The 21958-nt window shown below is 42.6% G+C and overlaps 1 protein-coding gene and 1 pseudogene across 2 annotated transcripts in view; both read right to left on the bottom strand.

Moving 5' to 3' along the window:
* Positions 1-3728, bottom strand: part of LOC308149702 (microfibril-associated glycoprotein 4-like) — a 7082-nt pseudogene extending 3354 nt beyond the window's left edge. Inside the window, exon 1 of the transcript in view lies at positions 3690-3728. The product of the transcript in view is annotated as a microfibril-associated glycoprotein 4-like (transcript). The remainder of the gene's footprint in view (positions 1-3689) is intronic.
* A 1379-nt stretch (positions 3729-5107) lies between these two features.
* LOC308151848 (nuclear RNA export factor 1-like) lies at positions 5108-19364 on the bottom strand (the record flags this gene model as incomplete). The annotated part of the gene is made up of 20 exons (XM_080524734.1): positions 5108-5161; positions 5406-5466; positions 5786-5968; positions 7653-7725; positions 7904-7946; positions 8851-8966; positions 9087-9145; positions 9280-9387; positions 10797-10852; positions 11210-11278; positions 11973-12009; positions 14333-14441; positions 14660-14731; positions 14886-14955; positions 15093-15173; positions 17030-17134; positions 17362-17445; positions 17806-17965; positions 18694-18877; positions 19340-19364. 20 exons carry the CDS (start codon positions 19362-19364, stop codon positions 5108-5110), a joined length of 1749 nt encoding a protein of 582 aa, XP_080380860.1.
* Positions 19365-21958: the final 2594 nt, after the last annotated feature.

The following is a 21958-nucleotide window of genomic DNA, read 5'->3' as shown; positions in this document are numbered from 1 at the left end:
AACAAGCCCATGTGAGATTCAGACACCTGTTCAAGTTCACCGACATAACAACAAAAAAGAACCTTAGTATGTGTACATGGTTGCAAGGTCATATAAACAGTATAGCTGCTCAATAATCTGTATGAATATGTGTGGGTGTTGTGGTGACCCGCACGCAGCCCCGGGTATACCTAGCTTACCGTACATATGGTGAAAGAGATGGACCTCTTTTTAACATGCTCTCTGAATCAAGTGAAAAGATCTGGCATTTATCAGGCCTATTGGGTATCAAAGAAGAACATTTGTTGATATTCACTTCCTTTAGCAGTCTTTTTTTTCACCTGAGAGAGAGAGAGGGATATTATATAGAGAGATGTATTATACATTTGCATGATAACTGACCTACTGACACAGCTGTTCAGGATCTGTCCCAGCAGGTAGAGGAGTCTTACAACAACACACATGTTGAAGAAGAAGAACCCAACCAGACCCAGGTGTAAGGATTTACTTAATGTAATAACAAGTTAGCCTGGGATCCCATCACGCTTGTAAGGTTCTTTATTAGGCCAGCATACAGTGTGACTGAATCTCAATTACTTAATCAAGTTACTTTCGTAACATCTTCAATGCCATAAATACCTCATCAACTAGATATAAACCACTTTTATCTGACTGACAAATTACCTTACGTACCAGCTCAAGTAAGACGAGCCTACAACTCCTAATGCAGCCAGGCCGTTTGTGATGTTTGGGTAGACATGGGGCTGAAGCAGGATCTCCCTGTAAGATAAGCAGAACAATGGCCCGCGTGCTGGGCGCCTGAAAATCATCTGTTGATAGTCATCTTGACATCATACCAGCAACATACACTACACTTTCAATGTCTATATTTGTAAATATGTCAAATTTTTTATCTTTAATTTAAATATTTTTAAAAGTCATATTAAAATATGGTATATGTCATAGCAGAAACCCCACGTAGGCTATAATATATTATATATTATATTATTTATATATTATAATTATTATGTTAATAACATAAGTTGACATGTCGAGACTCTCACTCTCTCTCTCACTCAGAGGGTAAAAAAACCAATTTGTCATTGTCTATACATTATCGGAACGCTTACTACAAGGATGGATGACTGCAAGCTCATTGTGGAGGTCGAAAAAAACACCCAGTCAACTCTAATCAACTCTATCTTGCTCAAGCTCCCAAGACGGTCAAGTGCAAGTCATATGTTTGTGACTAGTAATGTTCCCACCTTTCATACTGTATTGAGGATCTTTATGTACAAATGTATGTGTCCATTAATTAATTTTAAACATTTAATCATAATGGCCTTAACTGAGCCCACACTAGTGACACAATACTGTTGACATGTATTGTTTGTTCGACATTGTTTGTTGTTTGTTTTAATTTACTAGGATTTTCAATTTTGGAACAGGAACATGCTGTAAAGGTTAGCTTTTTGTTTTTGTTTTGACAGGACTGAATGATCAGACATTGTAAGCATTTCTACCCCGACCAACAATGACTGAATTGACTAAGGATCTGGTTGAAAATGCTCATTAGTTTTGGTCTGAGCACTGGATTAACACGAAATAAGGAGAGTTTTGTTTTATTTCATTATAATTATTTATGTTTATTTTCAGTTGCTTGATTTGTTGACACCAACAGAGGGGAGTGAACTTTGTTCACTAAACTGGGTATACAATCAAATATAACATTTGTGTAGTTGCATTCTATTCCAATCCACCACCCTAGCTAACTTCTTATTCACATACCCCAAACTAACTATAGAGGGAGACCTTTCATCCTTTCCTTGGAGATCCTGTCAAACCTTTCACTCTGGTTGACAGAGAACATGGTTTTCCAGTCTCCAACTTTCCCTGTGAAACCATAAAAGGAATATCAGACATGTCATAACCAGCTTGAAGAAACTGTTAAAATTAGGCCATATTATACAGTAGCCTATGGCATCACCCATACTGCATAACAGGGGCGTTGCCAGTATTTTGGGTCCCCATGACAACAACTACCGAGCCCCTAACAAGTTTCAGAATAAAATAACATACTGAACAATATGTGTTATTAAATGTACTAACTATAAGCTTCTGCTGCTCTATACTACAATTGCGCAGATTCTAGTTTCTACCTTCATCATTTGCCTATATTAACAGTATTGCAAACACTTTTTGATTCCTAATGTTAACAAAAGCTGTCTGTGTCATAATATTTTTTATGATGCTTTATTATAAATAACTACATTTGGTGACTCATAACCAATGATCCATGTTTCAGATGAAATAATGTATTACCAATTCTTATAAACAAAGCTAACTCACCACGCCTGTTGGCTGGTCTACGAACAATAGCTTCTCTTTCATGGGTTTGTACTTTCTCTGGCCACAGTGCTGTATCATATAAAACCTCATCTTCCTCACTTCGAATCTGTCCATACATATTACTTGCTCGTGATTGAACAATATTCTCTCACTCCTTCACTGGCACTGCTGCTACTCTTGAACTCCTCTTCCTCCTCCCTGCACTCCTCTGCATCAGAGTCTGTCTGACAGCTTTCTGCTGAGATTCTGCCTACCTGGGGCTCTCTAGGCACTAGGAAGTAAGTACGGTAAACAAAAGTTATGCTGCTGCTACAATACAACTGCCTCACCTCCAAGGTCTGCTGTTTCAACTTAATACAAACGGTGAGGTGAGAAGGTTGCCTGACCTGATTATGGTTATACCTTTTAATTTTCATCACATTCACAATATTATTGTCATTCAATTATATTGTTTAAGCAAATCATTTGTGGCGGTGCAAAAAATAAATATATATATATTAAAAAGATAAACAACATTTTTATAAACAAAAACTCCTGTCTAGGGCCCCAATAGGTCATTCATGGTTTCCCCCCCTTTACGACACCCCTGCTGCATAATCAAATAGATTTTATATATACTTCGTGAGGTAGGACTGCCTGACAACATTGTGTTAAATATTACCTTTCCAGAACATTGATCCTTTACTGCGGTCAAAGATTTCTGGAGCCACATTTGCCAAATTGGTATTTAGGGTTGTTGTTGTTACTGACAGAACTCTTTCAATGATCATGTTGAGTGAGGTGTCAAGTCAAATCAAATCAAGTCTTGTTTATTTGTTATTACATTGAATACAACAATATAATGCAACAAAATGCCTGAGGCAGAGCCTCAGAAACCTGTTGGTCCGTGTTGAATGCTGAGCTAGTCAATAAACAGGGTGAGCAATGTGAACTGTGTACAGTGAGGGCAATGGCGTCATCAGTGGATCTGTTGGGATGATATGCAAATTGGAGTGGGTTTAGTGTTGCAGGTAGAGAGGATTGTATATCGTTAGTCTCACAGCATAATTGCCTAAGTCATGCTTCACTTGTGGTCAGCCGAGCCATCTTTGTATGTAGTGTCAAAAATGCCTATGTCAAAGAGATGACTTGGGCAGATAGTGATTTGCATAGGCAATAATGCACAGTAAATCAGCAGTGTTAGGAGAGCAGAGTTGGGTAGATATCTAAATTTGGCCCAACAATGACTATGGTATGAGGCTAACGATATGGGACTTAACCAACCTCTCAAAGAACTTCATTACGACTGATGTGAGAGACACAAGGCGATAGTCATTAAGACAGGTAGCCTTGGTCTTCTTTGGGACCATGAAAGTGGTCACCTTGAAGCAGGTGGGGATTACAAACTGGGACATGGTCATGTTGAATATGTCTGTGAGAACACCTGCCGGTTGGTCAGTGCATGCTCTGAGGACCCGGCCCAAGATGCCATCGGGTCGGGGGTAGCTGCCACTGCTGACACGCTTAAAAACGTTATACACATCAGTCTCAGTAAACGATAGCACAGTCTAGCCCTCTAGCACAGTGCTGGTAAAGGGAGCTTTAATGGGGAGCTCCATATCACTATCCTCAAACGGAATGTAGCTCGTCGGGGAGTGAAGCATCAGTGTCCAAACAGCCTGGTCTCCCTTTATAGTGTCATTAAGACTCTTGTTCAGAAAGGCTGAAATCTTCAAGTTCAAATCAAATCAAGTTTTATTTGTATAGCGCATTTCTCACAAGATGCGACTCAATGCGCTTCACATAACACACAGCAGCGGACCCCAAACTCCCCCCGGGGGGCCGCCGCCGCCCCACACACCCGACCCACCGCCAGCACACCCGGCCCAGCCAAGCAGGCACAAACCATAATAGCCCCGCACCTAGGCTAGCCAAACAGGTTTTCTGCAACGTTTCTGCATCTTGACAATCATGCCATTGAGATACTATTACACAATAAAATTAGGCTAATATGAATATAACTCACAAAAACCCTCCTTTGCCCTCAAGAAGATCAATCAATCAAATCAAAAGAACCTGGGCATGGATAAGTCTTTGCGTATGTTACTTTAAAAATATCACTGTCCCGGATTTCAAAATCCTGTAGTGTCTAGATAACTATCAATGTGCACATTTTTTTATGAGATTAAATCAGTAGACAATAGTCCAGGTTCCAAGTTATGTGGCTCCTCTGCCATGTCTGAAGAAACCCCTACATTGATTGACATTTACATTTATAAACATTTAACTATTTAGCATAGGCTTCTATCCAAAGTGATTTACAATTAGAGATTACAGGGACAGTCAGCAGTAATTTAGGGCTTAGTGCCTTACTCAAGGGCGCACTAGTGGTGGGATTTGAACTCATGACCTTCTGATCACCAGTCCAACTCACTATCCACTAGGCCAGTATACATCCACTATTTATCATTCCGGTCACCTAAAGTTGTGAGAGATTAGATCCTTGCTTCCATCATGAAATATACAGTAGATCTTTAAAAAAAACACCACATTGCAAATAATGTTAATTTTAACACTTTATTCTTTTAAGAACATAGAACATAGAAAAGAAAAAACACCATTATTCACGCCAAGTCGGTAACTGTGACACTTGGCAATTGTAAATATGTTGCAGTCTCCAGGCATATCTTTATATTTAAAACAAAGAAGAAAAAAAAACATGAAACCAAAACAAAATTCCATATAAAACATAATAAATTGCAATTATCTACAGACTCTTCTCACTAATGAACAAGAAGTATTATCCAACTCGGTCTAGCTTTAAGAAGGCGACATCTGGAATCTTGCCTTCAGCCTGAGGAGGAAGGTGGGGAGAGAAGGAAAATGAAAACCAGTTGGACAAAGGGAGGGTCAAACATGGATCCAGGCTGAAAAACTGAGATGAGACTCTTTCAATTCAGCCCAATGTAATTTTTAAAAAAAAATATCACACACTATTTATGCAATGAAACTGGATCTGCCATGGAAAACTGTTTAACTGCTCCAAAAACAAAGTATGTAATTCTAGAGACGGTTACATTGCATAATTTGCAACTGACCTTCAGTTCTTTGAAGACTTGCCCAGCTCTGCTGAAATCCCACTCGTTGTCCTGAAGACACCTGAACAGAGAGCAAGTCCAATTTCAAGGTTGAGAACAGACACACAGAGCGACGCACACACAGAGACGCACACAGAGAGACACACACAGAGAGACACACACAGAGACGCACGCACAGAGAGAGAGAGAGAGAGAGAGAGAGAGAGAGAGAGAGAGACACACACACACACACACACACACACACAGAGACACACACAGAGACAAACACAGAGACACACACACAGAGACACACACAGAGAGAGACACACACACACAGAGAGACACACACAGAGAGACACACACACAGAGAGACACACACACACACAGAGACACACACTTACTTCTGCGACCACTCCAGGTTCATGCCAGACTTGAGGGAGAAGGCGGAGCGCATCTCCTGCTGCAGGGCGGTGAAGGAGGGCACGGGGCTGCTGGAGGGGGTGGGGGCCGGCTCTGCAAACGCCTTGCGAATCTCCTTCGTCGTGGCGTTGCGGACGAAGAGCTCGTCATTCACGATGCACAGCCTGCAGAAGGAGAGGAGGCCACTGTAGTACCCTCACTTTATTACTGTAGTGGTACTGAGTTAGTTGACTTGGTATTATTGTGGTTTTGGATCTGAACGCTGCAATGCCAATGTTGAGGAACCAACGCCGGCTTAGTTTGACAACTCTTACGACGTGCTGATGTTGACCAATAGGATGCAGAGTGTTCTCTGGTGCGCATATGTGAACATGGTGAAGAGAAAGAGGGATGCTGCTGCCGTTAGCCAATTTCTTGACTCTCCTCCCAGACAACTATGAACTTGATTCTCCTCCCAGACAACTATGAACTTGATTCTCCTCCCAGACAACTATGAACTTGATTCTCCTCCCAAACAACTATGAACTTGACTCTCCTCCCAAACAACTATGAACTTGACTCTCCTCCCAAACAACTATGAACTTGATTCTCCTCCCAAACAACTATGAACTTGACTCTCCTCCCAGATGACCTATGAACTTGACTCTCCTCCCAAACAACTATGAACTTGATTCTCCTCCCAGACAACTATGAACTTGACTCTCCTCCCAGATGACCTATGAACTTGACTCTCCTCCCAAACAACTATGAACTTGATTCTCCTCCCAAACAACTATGAACTTGACTCTCCTCCCAAACAACTATGAACTTGATTCTCATCCCAGACAACTATGAACTTGATTCTCCTCCCAAACAACTATGAACTTGACTCTCCTCCCAAACAACTATGAACTTGATTCTCCTCCCAAACAACTATGAACTTGACTCTCCTCCCAGATGACCTATGAACTTGACTCTCCTCCCAAACAACTATGAACTTGATTCTCCTCCCAGACAACTATGAACTTGACTCTCCTCCCAGATGACCTATGAACTTGACTCTCCTCCCAAACAACTATGAACTTGATTCTCCTCCCAAACAACTATGAACTTGATTCTCCTCCCAAACAACTATGAACTTGATTCTCCTCCCAAACAACTATGAACTTGACTCTCCTCCCAAACAACTATGAACTTGATTCTCCTCCCAAACAACTATGAACTTGATTCTCCTCCCAAACAACTATGAACTTGATTCTCCTCCCAAACAACTATGAACTTGACTCTCCTCCCAAACAACTATGAACTTGATTCTCCTCCCAAACAACTATGAACTTGACTCTCCTCCCAAACAACTATGAACTTGATTCTCCTCCCAGACAACTATGAACTTGACTCTCCTCCCAAACAACTATGAACTTGATTCTCCTCCCAAACAACTATGAACTTGATTCTCCTCCCAGACAACTATGAACTTGACTCTCCTCCCAAACAACTATGAACTTGATTCTGCTCCCTAACAACTATGAACTTGACTCTCCTCCCAAACAACTATGAACTTGACTCTCCTCCCAAACAACTATGAACTTGATTCTGCTCCCAGACTATGAATTTGTGTAAGGTTGTGAAAGGCAGCTCGTGTTGCCACTTTCCCTGTGACCATTTAATCTGATATAGTGACCATCTAATCTGACATGGTGACCATCTAATCTGACATGGTGACCATCTAATCTGACATGGTGACCATCTAATCTGACATGGTGACCATCGTGAACGATAAAAACAATGTGTAGTCCGATCCCGGCATTAGAGGAAACATATTTGACCTAGCAGAGCGAACAGGAACAAGGGACCTCATTACAGACTTACCCAGAGTTCCCTGCTGGCACGGTGATGAAGACCCGAGAGAAGGCCCTGACCCAGTCTCGAGATTTACCGTCAACTACAGGAGAAAGACAACCAAACCAAAACATCAGTGTGAAAAAATCTAAACCAAGTACAGTACTTCACATAATGATGGATAAGGAATGTTTTGTGAATAAACTGTACACTGGGAAGACACATACTGATTAATTATCAGCTACATTAGGAGATCTGCTGATTGTTAGCATGGCACATACCTTCTTTGAACACTCCACTGACCGTAAACGAGAGTAACGTGCTCTGGAAGAAAAAAAGGTTCAAGGTTTACCACTGTGTTGGTTTGAATTTTGGTTTCAGATCAAATTAGCCTCACCCAAAAAATGACAAATAATAATAATGTATGTACGATGTTACGGTACATGTGGGAAAACTAGGGTTAGGGTTAGGTGCTAGGGTGCTAGGGTAATAAGGTTAGGGTTAGGGTTAAGATGGGTTAGGGTTAGGCATGCCAGCACGTACCAAGTCGACATAGCACCTAACCATAACCCTAGTTTTCCCACATGTACCGTATTCCCACATGTACCGTAACATATATATATATATAAAGGTTTCTGTCATTTTCCAGTACTCCTTATATAAAGATCTAGCCCTGCTACTCTCCCTGGATAGGAGACAGTAGCAGGATGTGTAGGAGGTGTAGGATGTATAGGATGTATAGGATGTATAGGATGTATAGGATGTGTGCTCTGGGTAGTAAAAGTCGATCAAATAAACCAATGACATCAGTTGTTTACATTTGACATCCCTTCCATTTTAGCAAGCACTAGCACTACATACATTGTCAGCTTCCAATGCTGCATAAATCCACATAAGAGACACTGTAGGCTACTAACCAAATGGTCAACATTACAGCTAGCTAAAAATAAAAAACACTGAACCGAAAGGCTCACAAAATAAAAATAAAAATCATCCAATCAATCATGTTACTTGCTTACATGCTACTTCCTGATTCTTTTTGTGAAGTATGTAACCTAACATTTACCCAGAAATAATTATATTATATATATTAATAATAACAACACAGTGCTGCCTACAGTGTAATAATAATAATAATAATAATAATAACACAGTGCTGCCTACAGCGTAATAATAATAATAATAATAATAATAATAATAATAATAATAACAACACAGTGCTGCCTACAGTGGAGATGTTGACGTCCACGTTGAAGCAGGCCGCATCATGCTGAGTCTTGGGGAGCTCGTTGAGGAACGCCACGACGGCCACACGCGTGTGCTTCAGCAGGCGGAACCGTGTCGCTGTGAGGAGCAGGTTTCAGAGGGAAGCATTAAAAGGTGCACCACACAGGAGAGACACGACTGGCACGCAAGCTCAAGGCAGGCTAGGGGTTTCTGGAGGAAGTTGACCAGGACACTTACAGACGTCTTTGAGCCGCTTGATGTTCCGGCTGTCTTTCTGATACTCTCCCAGACTGCACCTGCAAAGACAGAGGGAGGATGTAGGACAGATGGAGTAGCTCCGGAGACAGAGAGGAAAGTGTGTGCTGTAGCATGATTTCTGATTGGAGAGTGTGTGTGTGTGTGCAGGTGTATGTGTGTATGGCTGGCTCACCTGGACGCGTTCTGGCTGGAGTAGGGCGTGCTGAGGGAGAAGGAGGCGGCATCATGGTAGGCATCCATGAGAGGCTGTCTGTCCCCGGCGTCATAGATACTGTAATACCTGACATAGAGGGGTTATAACACTGTAATATCTGACAGAGGGTTATAACACTGTAATACCTGACATAGAGGGGTTATAACACTGTAATACCTGACATAGAGGGGTTATAACACTGTAATACCTGACAGAGGGGTTATAACACTGTAATACCTGACATAGAGGGGTTATAACACTGTAATACCTGGCATAGAGGTTATAAACACTATAATACCTGACATAGAGGGGTTATAACACTGTAATACCTGACATAGAGGGGTTATAACATTAATACCTAGCATAGAGGGGTTATAACACTATAATACCTGGCATAGAGGGGTTATAACACTGTAATACCTGACAGAGGGGTTATAAACACTGTAATACCTGACATAGAGGGGTTATAACACTGTAATACCTGACATAGAGGGGTTATAACACTGTAATACCTGGCATAGAGGGGCTATAACACTGTAATACCTGACATAGAGGGGTTATAACACTGTAATACCTAGCATAGAGGGGTTATAACACTATAATACCTGACATAGAGGGGTTATAACACTGTAATACCTGGCATAGAGGGGTTATAACACTGTAATACCTGGCATAGAGGGGCTATAACACTGTAATACCTGACATAGAGGGGTTATAACACTGTAATATCTGACATAGAGGGGTTATAACACTGTAATACCTGACAGAGGGTTATAACACTGTAATACCTGACATAGAGGGGTTATAACACTGTAATATCTGACAGGGGGTTATAACACTGTAATACCTGACATAGAGAGGTTATAACACTGTAATACCTGACAGAGGGGTTATAACATTAATACCTAGCATAGAGAGGTTATAACACTGTAATACCTGACAGAGGGGTTATAACATTAATACCTAGCATAGAGAGGTTATAAACACTATAATACCTGACAGAGAGGTTATAAACACTGTAATACCTGACAGAGGGGTTATAACACTGTAATACCTGACAGAGGGTTATAACACTGTAATACCTGACAGAGAGGTTATAAACACTGTAATACCTGACAGAGGGTTATAACACTAATACCTGACAGAGGGGTTATAACACTGTAATACCTGGCATAGAGGATTATAACACTGTAATACCTGACAGAGAGGTTATAAACACTGTAATACCTGACAGAGGGTTATAACACTAATACCTGACAGAGGGGTTATAACACTGTAATACCTGGCATAGAGGATTATAACACTGTAATACCTGACAGAGGGTTATAACACTGTAATACCTGACAGAGGATTATAACACTAATACCTGACATAGGGGATTATAACACTAATATCTGACATTGTGAGGTTATAACAATGTAGTAACCTGGCATAGAGGGGTCTTTACAATGTAATAACAATGTAAAGATACTCAAATGGAAAAGAAAAACACTCACTGTTGCAGGAAACGCAAGATGAAACCCTTGATTTCATCTGAACCAAAACAGCTGCTCTAGATGGGTGGAAGGAGAGAGCATCAGTTAAACAGCTGCTCTAGATGGGTGGAAGGAGAGAGCATCAGTTAAACAGCTGCTCTAGATGGGTGGAAGGAGAGAGCATCAGTTAAACAGCTGCTCTAGATGGGTGGAGGGAGAGAGCATCAGTTAAGATACAAACTCAGTAGTAGAAACAACAGTATGACGTACAGAATAACACAGCTGAAACTAGACAAGACACCAGTGTTGGGTTTCTGTGTCTCCCAGGCATCCGGATACCGATTGGCTGTTGAGTGCACACACCTGGTTTGTGGTTTCTCAGGTAGTACAGTAAGTCCCCAATTAGAAAACTATGGACCACACTATCAGGTTACCTTGCAGGCGGGGAGGGTGGTGGGTGTTTCCACGTCAAACCCTATCGCCGGGGGGAGGTCATGTCCATCCTGCAGGGCAGCAGAGAGAACGCAGACATGAGGAAAACAGACGACAAAGTTTTTTGGGGAAAAAAAGAACGAAAAGAAAACAGAGGGACAATATTTGGAGAGATCATGCAGGAACTCATCTCTGGTTGGGGATGTATCATCCCAGCCCTTCACTACTTTCTATCATATCAACTGGCAGTCAACACAGCACTGATCCTGAGTCCCACTCCTCTTCTGTCAGGGAGCTGGCATCAGCGTATTACGCCCTGTGTGTGTGTGTGTGTGTGTGTGTCCTTAGTGCAGGCTGTGTGACTGCCACACACTGATCATACCTACAACAACTGTTTACTCTGCTGCCGTACAGATAAGGAAGTTCATTGCCATTGCCAGTAGATTATATTCATTTTTATTGCAGGTATCCTATTGACCGTAAGGACTTAATGATTGACTTGTTTTAGAGCTGGAACCCACTCAGGCCATGACATGGTACACTGGGAACACACAAGCTGAACTGGACTGTACTGTTGATCTGGCCGTTCATGGTAAATGCTTCATACACATGAAATAAGACGTACGCTTCTTTTTGTTAGAGAAAACACTGAAATGTAGACAATAGTTGAACTGATGAGAAGAGAGCAAGAGCCAAAGAGTGACAAAAAAATAGAGGAACATAGAGAAAGAGAGAGAAATGAAGAAAATGAAGGTTAAGACTTACCAGTCTGAGCAGCCGGGGGAACCTTTCCTTGACCGCACTAACAGTGAGAGAACATGAGCAGAGAAGTCATTACCCACACACACCCACACACACACACACACACACACACACACGCACACACACACACTGAATTTGCATACATGTAATGCTCAAGTGTATCAGGTTTACAAATACTTTCTTAAGCCATTTAACTCAGTGGTTAAATATTATTGTGGCATATTGTCCATAGAAGTGACATTTTGGATGACAGTGCTGTCAAACTATTGGTAAATGAGGAGAAACTGGTGTCTCTCCTCAAGTTCAGCACAAAATGTAAACACACTTGCATACATCCACCAGAGAGATGGTATTCCTCACCAACAGAGACACATGTGGATATTGAGATGACATTCCTCATTCCAGTCTCATGGTCCCCTGTGAGCCCAACCCCAGATTGTACTCAGGGCCGTTTGGGAGATATGCGAGGCCCTGTGCGAAGTCAGATTTGCGAGGCCTTTTATAATGATGTAGGCAACTATTATAACCGCGCGACACGCACGCACCGATATATTGCAAGAAATGCACTCACATGCTGTGCTGATAGACAATAGAATATCTACTTATTTAGATAGTTTACAACCATGTTTGTTTCATTTCAAACCTTTTATACTCGTAAAGGATTAGGATTTAGGATAAAGCAGTCATCATACCCAACATTAAATACGCACAAGCCATTATTGACATGAATAGAGATGTTACTCACCACCATGTAGGCCTATCCTTTATGTTGAAAAGCTTACAGCAAAAGCAAAAAGACATGTCCCGTTTTTGAGAGTACACAAGCCACTTTCTTTCTATTTTTTCCCCATTTGGTAGTTTTCTGAGAAATAAAGTTTCACTAAAGTTTCTGTTCTCATTATTTTTAGGATAACTAAATCCAGGTTTCATCTTTGGGGGACCTCTTCTAATGATCACTTCTGTAACTGTAGAGTCCATATGTACCGGCCAATTTACCAGGATCATCATACATGACATCTGACACCGTAGGCTCGTCTTGCAATCCATCACTCTCAGCCCTGCTGCTGCTGCTCTGAGTAGCTCCATCTTCCGCCTCCGTATCCTCTACTTCGCCACTCCTGACCATCATCACCTGGGGCTGGGCAGCCCCACTGCTGCCGGTGTAGCAGTTGTCCTCCTCCACCTCCGAGACATCATCTTTGCCTCTCAGGGGGGGCTGTGCCGTGCTACTACTAGCATTGCTAGTGCTAGCAGTAACGTTAGCTTCTTCGGTGCTAACGGGAGCCTCACTTGTTTTTAGAAATGTTTCGAACGAACCTCTAAGCGAGGCCTCTAAGCGAGGCCCTGAAGCCTTTTATTTTTATTTATTTTTTCAGCACCCGATTAACATTTTCTTCCTCGGTCTCGTTCCCTCTGCATTTTGTCCGTTGCACTAAGCAGTCACTATGCACAACAAGTGTCAACGCGCGCCCAAAATTCACGTTTGATGTAAGGTGTCATAGGGGGAAATTACTTTTTTCTGTTGCTAAGAATCTCCCTGTCCTACAGGTATGCTAGATTTTAGATATATGATTGACTATGATTATCACATGTGTGAACATTTAGAAATGTATTAAAGGCAAAAATAATAATATGGTCCCTTGCCTGGCGCTTTGGAGGGCCTCGCCAGCCAGGGTACCAATTTTTTTTTATTTTTTTTTAAATAAATATATTTTTTATTTTTACCCTGCCTCACGCGAGGCCCTCCAAAGCGCGAGGCCCTGTGCCACCGCCCCAGCTAGCCCCCCCTTAAAGCGGCCCTGATTGTACTTACCTGGTGCCTTTACTCACCAACTATCCAACACGCAGATACACACAGACACCACACAGCTGCTAACATGGGAACCAACACGCAAGGTCACACACACACACACACACACACACACACGCACCCACGCAGGGCCGCATTCACACCTGCTTGCTCCCCCCCCGCACACACATATATTGTATGCACACCCTCTTAAACGCCTGACAACTACTTCTGATCTGATGAGGGGAAAAAAAGGCCCCCTCCCCCTACAGAAGCAGTCTACAAGGTGATGAAAGGTAGTTAGCCATCATCATTACATTTAACAACCCTCCAGCTGGCTGTGCCTTATGAGGTAGATCCTCTGTCCTCTGCCGTGTATGCAGTTTACGGCCGTCCATCTAACCCCCACGCCTCTAGTTACGGTACTGAGGGGGGACCGTACGGATATTTCTAGAACTGTTCAGAATCGTATTCAACTGAATCATGCTTTTTCCCATATTCTACTCCTTCCAGCTGTCGCCTTTTATCAACGACATCCGTTCTCTGAACGGTAGAAAATAAAGGCATGTAGTACACGATGTACACGATGATCTTGACCACGGCCTGCTTACACGTTCTTCTGTTGAGAATTCTTCTGTTGAGAATTCTTCTGTTGAGAACCACCTCGATGTTCTGAGATAGGTCTGAAACAGAAACCAGAGAAGTGTGGATGACATGACAATATGGTGTTGAGGCCCTCTACTAAACACCTGCAAAACGTATAGATGAATCAGAGATCATGCTTTTTCCCATATTCTACTCCTTCCAGCTGTCGCCTTTTATCAACGACATCCGTTCTCTGAACGGTAGAAAATAAAGGCATGTAGTTCTTACACGATGATCTTGACCACGGCCTGCATACACGTTCTTCTGTTGAGAATTCTTCTGTTGAGAATTCTTCTGTTGAGAACCACCTCGATGTTCTGAGATAGGTCTGAAACAGAAACCAGAGAAGTGTGGATGACATGACAATATGGTGTTGAGGCCCTCTACTAAACACCTGCAAAACGTATAGATGAATACCCGCGGGTCAATGTCACGCTACAGTACAAGGAACAGATCAGACCTGCTGGGATGGCGCTGCTTACCTGGGTCGGTGCGGAGGTTGTTCAGGTCCAACGCTCGCTGGGAGCCGTCAAAGCGCTTGGCCATGCATTGCTGGGAGAGACGTGCCGTTAGATAGGATCAAGCTGATACAAGCTACAGCCATATTCACTGTAACGCCCTTTTGTTTTCCTCTAACGTTCTCCCTCATTCCCTCCCTCCCTCCCTCTCTCTCTCTCTCTCTCTCTCACCTTTAAGTGCTCCATGTCTTCAGGCTTCAGGTCTGTCGAGCTGATGGAGGGAGGGGGGCATGGGTTCATCCACACTATCACCTGTTGTGTGTTTGTGTGTGTGTGGGGGGGAGAGAGAGAGAGAGAGAGAGAGAGAGAGGCCATTTTTAATTAGACAAACTGCTACTTACGGTTAGGGATTAGCAACAGCAGTAGGGCTGTTACGATTCGTCGACGTCGTCGACGTAATCGACTACGTCAATACGACGACTTGCGTAATGTGCGGCGTTTTTTTTTTTTTTTTTTTATAAGCAAAAAAATAAGCAAAAAAAATAAGCAAAAATGAAATGGCCTATCACAGCAGTACGTCTGCAATGAACGAGCACCTCAAGCGAAAGCATCCTGGAGCTCTTTGTGAAGACAGCCGCAAGATAGCACCACCGTAAGTCACCGTTGTATTTCTGTTCACTTTTCCGGACGTGTATGAGTGAAAAATGGATAGCTACTAGCTAATGTTACACAAGCAATGTAGCTCACCACAGTTTGTATGTCTTGTCTTCTGGTGTTAGTAACGTTAGCTATGTAGCTGGCTAGCTACGGTAGCCTATTGTCATTGTGGTGCTCGCACCTACTGTACGTTATCTAGCTCGTAGCTCGCATGCTACGTTAGCATCAATTTAGCTAATCATAACATAGCAGCGAGAGTAACGTTAGCTAGCTATGTAGCTACTAGCTAGCTATGTGTTGTGGTGATGGACAGACTTCTAAATGGCCATGTTGGCATTCAAGTTGGCTAAACATAGCAGTGAGGTGGATTTTTAAATTATTTGTATCGAACAGTAAAAAAAAGTATCGTTAAATTAGTCGGTAGACTAATCGACCAACCGAAAAAATAATCGCTAGATTAATCGTTAGAAAAATAGTCGTTTGGGACAGCCCTAAACAGCAGCATCAGATCAGCTTGGGAGTCAACAACAGCTCTATACAGAGTCAACAACAGCTCTATACAGAGTCAACAACAGCTCTATACAGAGTCAACAACAGCTCTATACAGAGTCAACAACAGCTCTATACAGAGTCAACAACAGCAGCTCTATACAGAGTCAACAACAGCTCTATACAGAGTCAACAACAGCTCTATACAGAGTCAACAACAGCTCTATACAGAGTCAACAACAGCTCTATACAGAGTCAACAACAGCTCTATACAGAGTCAACAGCAGCTCTATACAGAGTCAACAACAGCTCTATACAGAGTCAACAACAGCTCTATACAGAGTCAACAACAGCTCTATACAGAGTCAACAACAGCTCTATACAGAGTCAACAACAGCTCTATACAGAGTCAACAACAGCTCTATACAGAGTCAACAACAGCTCTATACAGAGTCAACAACAGCTCTATACAGAGTCAACAACAGCTCTATACAGAGTCAACAACAGCTCTATACAGAGTCAACAACAGCTCTATACAGAGTCAACAACAGCTCTATACAGAGTCAACAACAGCTCTATACAGAGTCAACAACAGCTCTATACAGAGTCAACAGCAGCTCTATACAGAGTCAACAACAGCTCTATACATAGTCAACAACAGCTCTATACAGAGTCAACAACAGCTCTATACAGAGTCAACAGGCAGCTCTATACAGAGTCAACAACAGCTCTATACAGAGTCAACAACAGCTCTATACAGAGTCAACAACAGCTCTATACAGAGTCAACAACAGCTCTATACAGAGTCAACAGGCAGCTCTATACAGAGTCAACAACAGCTCTATACAGAGTCAACAACAGCTCTATACAGAGTCAACAACAGCTCTATACAGAGTCAACAACAGCTCTATACAGAGTCAACAACAGCTCTATACAGAGTCAACAACAGCTCTATACAGAGTCAACAACAGCTCTATACAGAGTCAACAACAGCTCTATACAGAGTCAACAGGCAGCAGTACCTTGTATCCCTCATGGTCTGTGATCTGGCGGGAGACCTGGAATAAAGCGTTGGCTGTCCAGGCGTCATCTAGGTAGAACTGCACCTTGTCACCGTCAGTGTGGTACTGAAGAGAGGGAGGAGAGGAGAAGTGTGGGGGAGGAGATATATAAACAATGTTCATATTTCATGTGGTGTTTTCTAAATATTCACAACATGTGCATGTAGTTTGAACCATGTACTGTACATTACAACGCCTCCCTCGGGGACAATAAAGTATAATCAATCAATCAATCAAAATGCCTCTCACAGTAGAGCACTCAGCTGGGCCATCTGGCCGGGGCAGTGACTCACCTGTACAGGTGTGAAGGGTACGGAGCACAGGTTCTGGAGTGCTGTGAGCAACCATTTCTTGTCGTATTTCTTGCCATGGGGTATCTGTCAAACAGAGCAGAATAAATACGTTGGAAAGGGATAATGTGTATGCAATGACAATAACAGCAACCATGTCTGCGGTCTGGAATTACTTCATGGTTGAGTAAACATGCTTGCAGCAAAGTTTGCATTAGTGCATTTGCATTTCTTCTTATGCCAAGTTATGAGAGATCTGCACAACGCAAGAAGATTTAGGCAAATGTCAGAGTTGTTGACGGATCACAGCTTGAGCATGGGATGATGCCAAGCATAGCACATCCACACACAGAGCTAGTATACAGCTGCTAAATAAATAACAATAGTACTCAGAATCGGTATCGGCAATGAAGAAGTGGTAATGGCCGATCCCTAGTTTGTACTAACCGTCATCTTGAACCATTGACCCCTGTTCCTTCCTCCTCCTCCTCCTCCTCCTCCTCCTCCTCCTCCTCTGTCTCCTCCTCCATCATTTCCTCTGTAGCCCCCTCTTCTGTCCCGGTCAAACCGGCTGTCACCTCTCAGAGGAGGCCTTCCATATGGGTTGCTATGGGGACATGGTGCAGTGTTATCAAACACAGCAGGAGAAACTAAATGAAAGACTGTATTCCTGACAATGGAAGTAGTCACAAGTAACAGGATTAACATTGGCTATTCCCTATGCCTGTTAAATGATTGCTGATTGGTTGGAGTAATTGTGACTCGGGACCGTGTGTGACATAAAACTGTCCCAGTCTGTATGAGCACAACCAACAGTAAGGTTCAAATTGAAAAGCGCTCTTCGGAAAACTGATTTATTATTTTGTAGCTAAATGTCTAGAAGATACAAATTATATTATTTTGTTAGTAAAGTATTTTGGAAACCTATGATGTTAGAGATGTTATGACTGTTAAAGGTGGCTACTTTGAATAATCTAAAACATAAAACATATTCTGGTTTATTTAACACTTTTGTTTATAATATAATAATAGTTATTACATCATTCCATATGTGTTCTTTCATAGTTTTGATGTCTTCAGTATTAATCTAAAATGTAGTAAATAATATATAAATAAAGAAAAACCATTGAATGAGAAGGTGTGTCCAAGCTTTTGACTGGGACTGCTGCACATCAAAGTAAACTCACACAAACAAGCAAAACAACACACACACAGTCACACACACAGTCACACACACACACACACACACACACACACACACACACACACACACACACACACATACAACAATACACAGTCATAGTTACACACAACAACACACATAGTCACACTCACAATCGGCGCTGAGAACTGCCGTCCTGCGAGTTCCCATCATGCATGCGAGTTCCCATCATGAAGGTAACCACGGGCCCCCCCCGCGGCCGCTGCCTGGCGGGACCCTCTCCATACGCCCGGCCCCTGAAGTACCCTCGGCCGTTCTGGCTACGGAACTGAGGGTCCCCGACTCTGTCATCGTACTCTGAGATCAGGAACACACGAAAGAGTCAGTGAAACATCTCAGACTGAAAAAGGGGAAATCTACAACCTGAAACTATACGGCACAGGTCACTGAGTGCTTTACTCAGCAAGGTCACAAATTAAACAGTGAGGAGACTCTCCTATTTGTCATATGGGTTACAATGGTGAGGCTTATTGCTAATCTAGCATAAGAAGGTGAGGAAGTTCAACATGATAAAACGGCACAAACAAACAACACACGCACACATGACCAATATTTACAACGTAACTCAAACAAACCACATCCCCAAGGTAGATCTGAGACTGAGAGCAAATAGTAAACAGTCGTCGCCATTAATTTTCGCTTTAAATAGTAAACAGCCCGCCATTGCCTGTCACCTCTCTCTCCACAACAAATCCATCTTGATCTAGAGAAGGGTGACACATGGGTTAAGTTTCGTTCCCTTGCACTAGGTCAACTTACCGCTGTAGTAGCGACCGTCCGCCATAATTTCCCAAGGAGAACTGTTACTGTTACTGCCAATCCTGGGAATCAAATCTTCAAATACGGAATCGTTCTTTATTTGACAGTTAAAAGATGCGTTCCGTTTTGAACCAATACGGAACGCTGTTTGTCGACGCGCTTGCAAAACAGTTTTGTGATTGGTCCGAATTTCGCGGGACATTTTGAATTTCAGGAAATCGCCCGTCGCCGGTCGCGAATTTGCGAAACCTATGGGGAACACTAACCCTAACCTTAACCCTAACCCTAAATGTGGCCTAACTAATTAATACAATTGCAATTCAAAATTGAATACTCCCGAGAGAAGCCCCGACAGGCGCACATAACAGAGAACGAGCTACCCCAATGTCACGTCGGAATTCGTTGTTTAAACGTGAGCTACATTTGCAGGAAAGGTGCTATATAAATCCATCTTGATCTAGAGAAGACACATGGGTTAAGGTTCGTTACCTTGCACTACGAGGTAAACTTACCGCTGTAGTAGCGACCGTCCGCCATAATATTCCCAAGGAGAACTGTTACTGTCACGTCTAGGCTTGGTGTCACTGACTGATAGGGTTGCCACCTTTCAGTCAGAGAAATAAGGGACACCCCTCGCAGTAGGGGCCCCGCTCCTCGGGACCACGACCACCACGGGCCCAAGGGCGGGGTGGGGGCCCCAGTGCTAGTAAATCATAAGTTAAACATCGTTTCAATAAAGCATTTAGATTCATACTTAAAGTTTCAAGTGCTTTATTAACACTGACTGAACGTATCTTTATACAAAATGTATTAAACAAAAAGCATTAGCATACAGTATATGCACCATAACTTAACTCAATAACTTACAATTAAACAAAGCTTTGCCACTTTCAAATATAGTGCAACAATGGTTGTGCAAATAATAATTTATGAAACTATAAAACTACAAAACATTCAACAGTCATCATTCAATCCTGTGCAGCAGTAGACAGGGTTTAGCAGTTGAGCTCTCTCTCTTCTCCTCATTGTGTTACTTATTTTTCCTGTGAAAACAGGTAACACCTCTCTCTCTCTTCCTCACTGTGTGTATTTATTTTTCCAAGTGTACTTCTGATCACTCCTTGCAGCACTGAGCAGCTGTTTGTCTTTCAAAACAATGGAGTAAAACTCTGAACAGGACAGCTCAAAGTTGAGAGTGATCAGCAGCTCACTCCTCATGAGCTCCACAGAGCACCTGTTCCTGCAGTCACTCCATTTGCTGGTCATTCTGGAAAAGATCCTTTCCACATATCCAGTGGATGCTGGGACGCTCAGGATGCGGCTGATGACGGACAGCATGTTAGGCAGGTCAGCTGCTTGAAAGATAGCCACCCACCTGGTAGCCACAGCTTTGGACTTCCACTCATCTTCTGCACCCTCCCTGAGCCCCTTCAAAGTGGCATTTGCTGTGGTGCATTCATCATATAGTTCATCCATATTGACTTTATGGATGAGGTTGATTTTACCAGTGATCCTCTCAATATCACTGAAGGTAGCCATTCCATGGTGCAGAGAGAGAGATTGCAGGGAGAACAACCAGTTGTTCTCTGAAAAGTTAAACCATTTCTCAACATATGAGATTGCTGTGTTAAGAAACGCAGTGAAATCTGCCCTTGCCTTGTTTGCATCATGTGGAAGGAGACGCTGCAGCTTCACTTTGGTTTAGTAGCCATAGAAATGGTCGTGTGAGTTTGTGTGAGTTTTTGCTTGAAGTTATCCATGATGGAATATAACTCAACACAGGTGGTTGAATTGCTTTCCAGCTTCTTAACAACTTCCTCAAAGAGGGAGAGGATATTGTTGCAGAACAGGAGGTAAACCTCCACAATGTCAGGGTCTTCCCCAGTTGAGTCTTCACTGAGATTTAACAAATCTCTGATCTGTCTGGGACACTCATCCCCCAGGCTGATGAAGTAAGACTTGAGCAGTCCATGTTTGCATAAGCCGGGTGATGGCTGGATTGAGGGAGAGACACCTTGTTGTGACATGTCGTAGAATCTCCCTGAATTCCACATCACAAAATTCACAAAACTCTTTGAGGGATTCTCTTCGTTTGGCTGATACGGAGAAGTGCCCATAGACCTTCAGCACAATGTTTTCGACATCTACAGTGAGCTGGTCCAGAGCATGTTTCACTGTGTTGTGCATAATGTGGGCATGACAGTTCCCTTGCAGCAGATCCTTTTGCTTTTTCTTCAGGTTTGTGAAGGCCGAGTTGTGGATTCCATAATTTACATTAGTATTGTTTGCACTATATGCTGTCACTTGATCTAATGATAAGCCAAATTTATCAAGTGATTGTTGTATGGAATATATAATCCCAGCGGCTGACTCATCTGCATTTTCTATGAAGTCAAGCATTCTGTTGGTGACCCCAGTTTCTGGCTGAAAGAATTGTACAGCAAGGGGAAACATCTTCCTGTTCCCCTTATTTGATGCATCCGTCTGGATGGAGAATGGGAGGGGTGCTGATGTCAAGACATTAAGAACTTCACCCACTGCCTTCGGCGCAAGGACGTCTTTGACCATTGCTTCTGCCTTTGTTCTCCCTAGAGACATTTTCTTTACGATTTTGGAATC

The sequence above is a fragment of the Nansenia antarctica genome, assembly GCF_963989245.1.
Source record: "Nansenia antarctica genome assembly, chromosome: 2".
Taxonomy (NCBI): Eukaryota; Metazoa; Chordata; class Actinopteri; order Argentiniformes; family Microstomatidae; genus Nansenia; species Nansenia antarctica.
The sequence above is the reverse complement of the archived record's forward strand: the minus strand, read 5'-3'. Positions and strand labels throughout refer to the sequence as shown.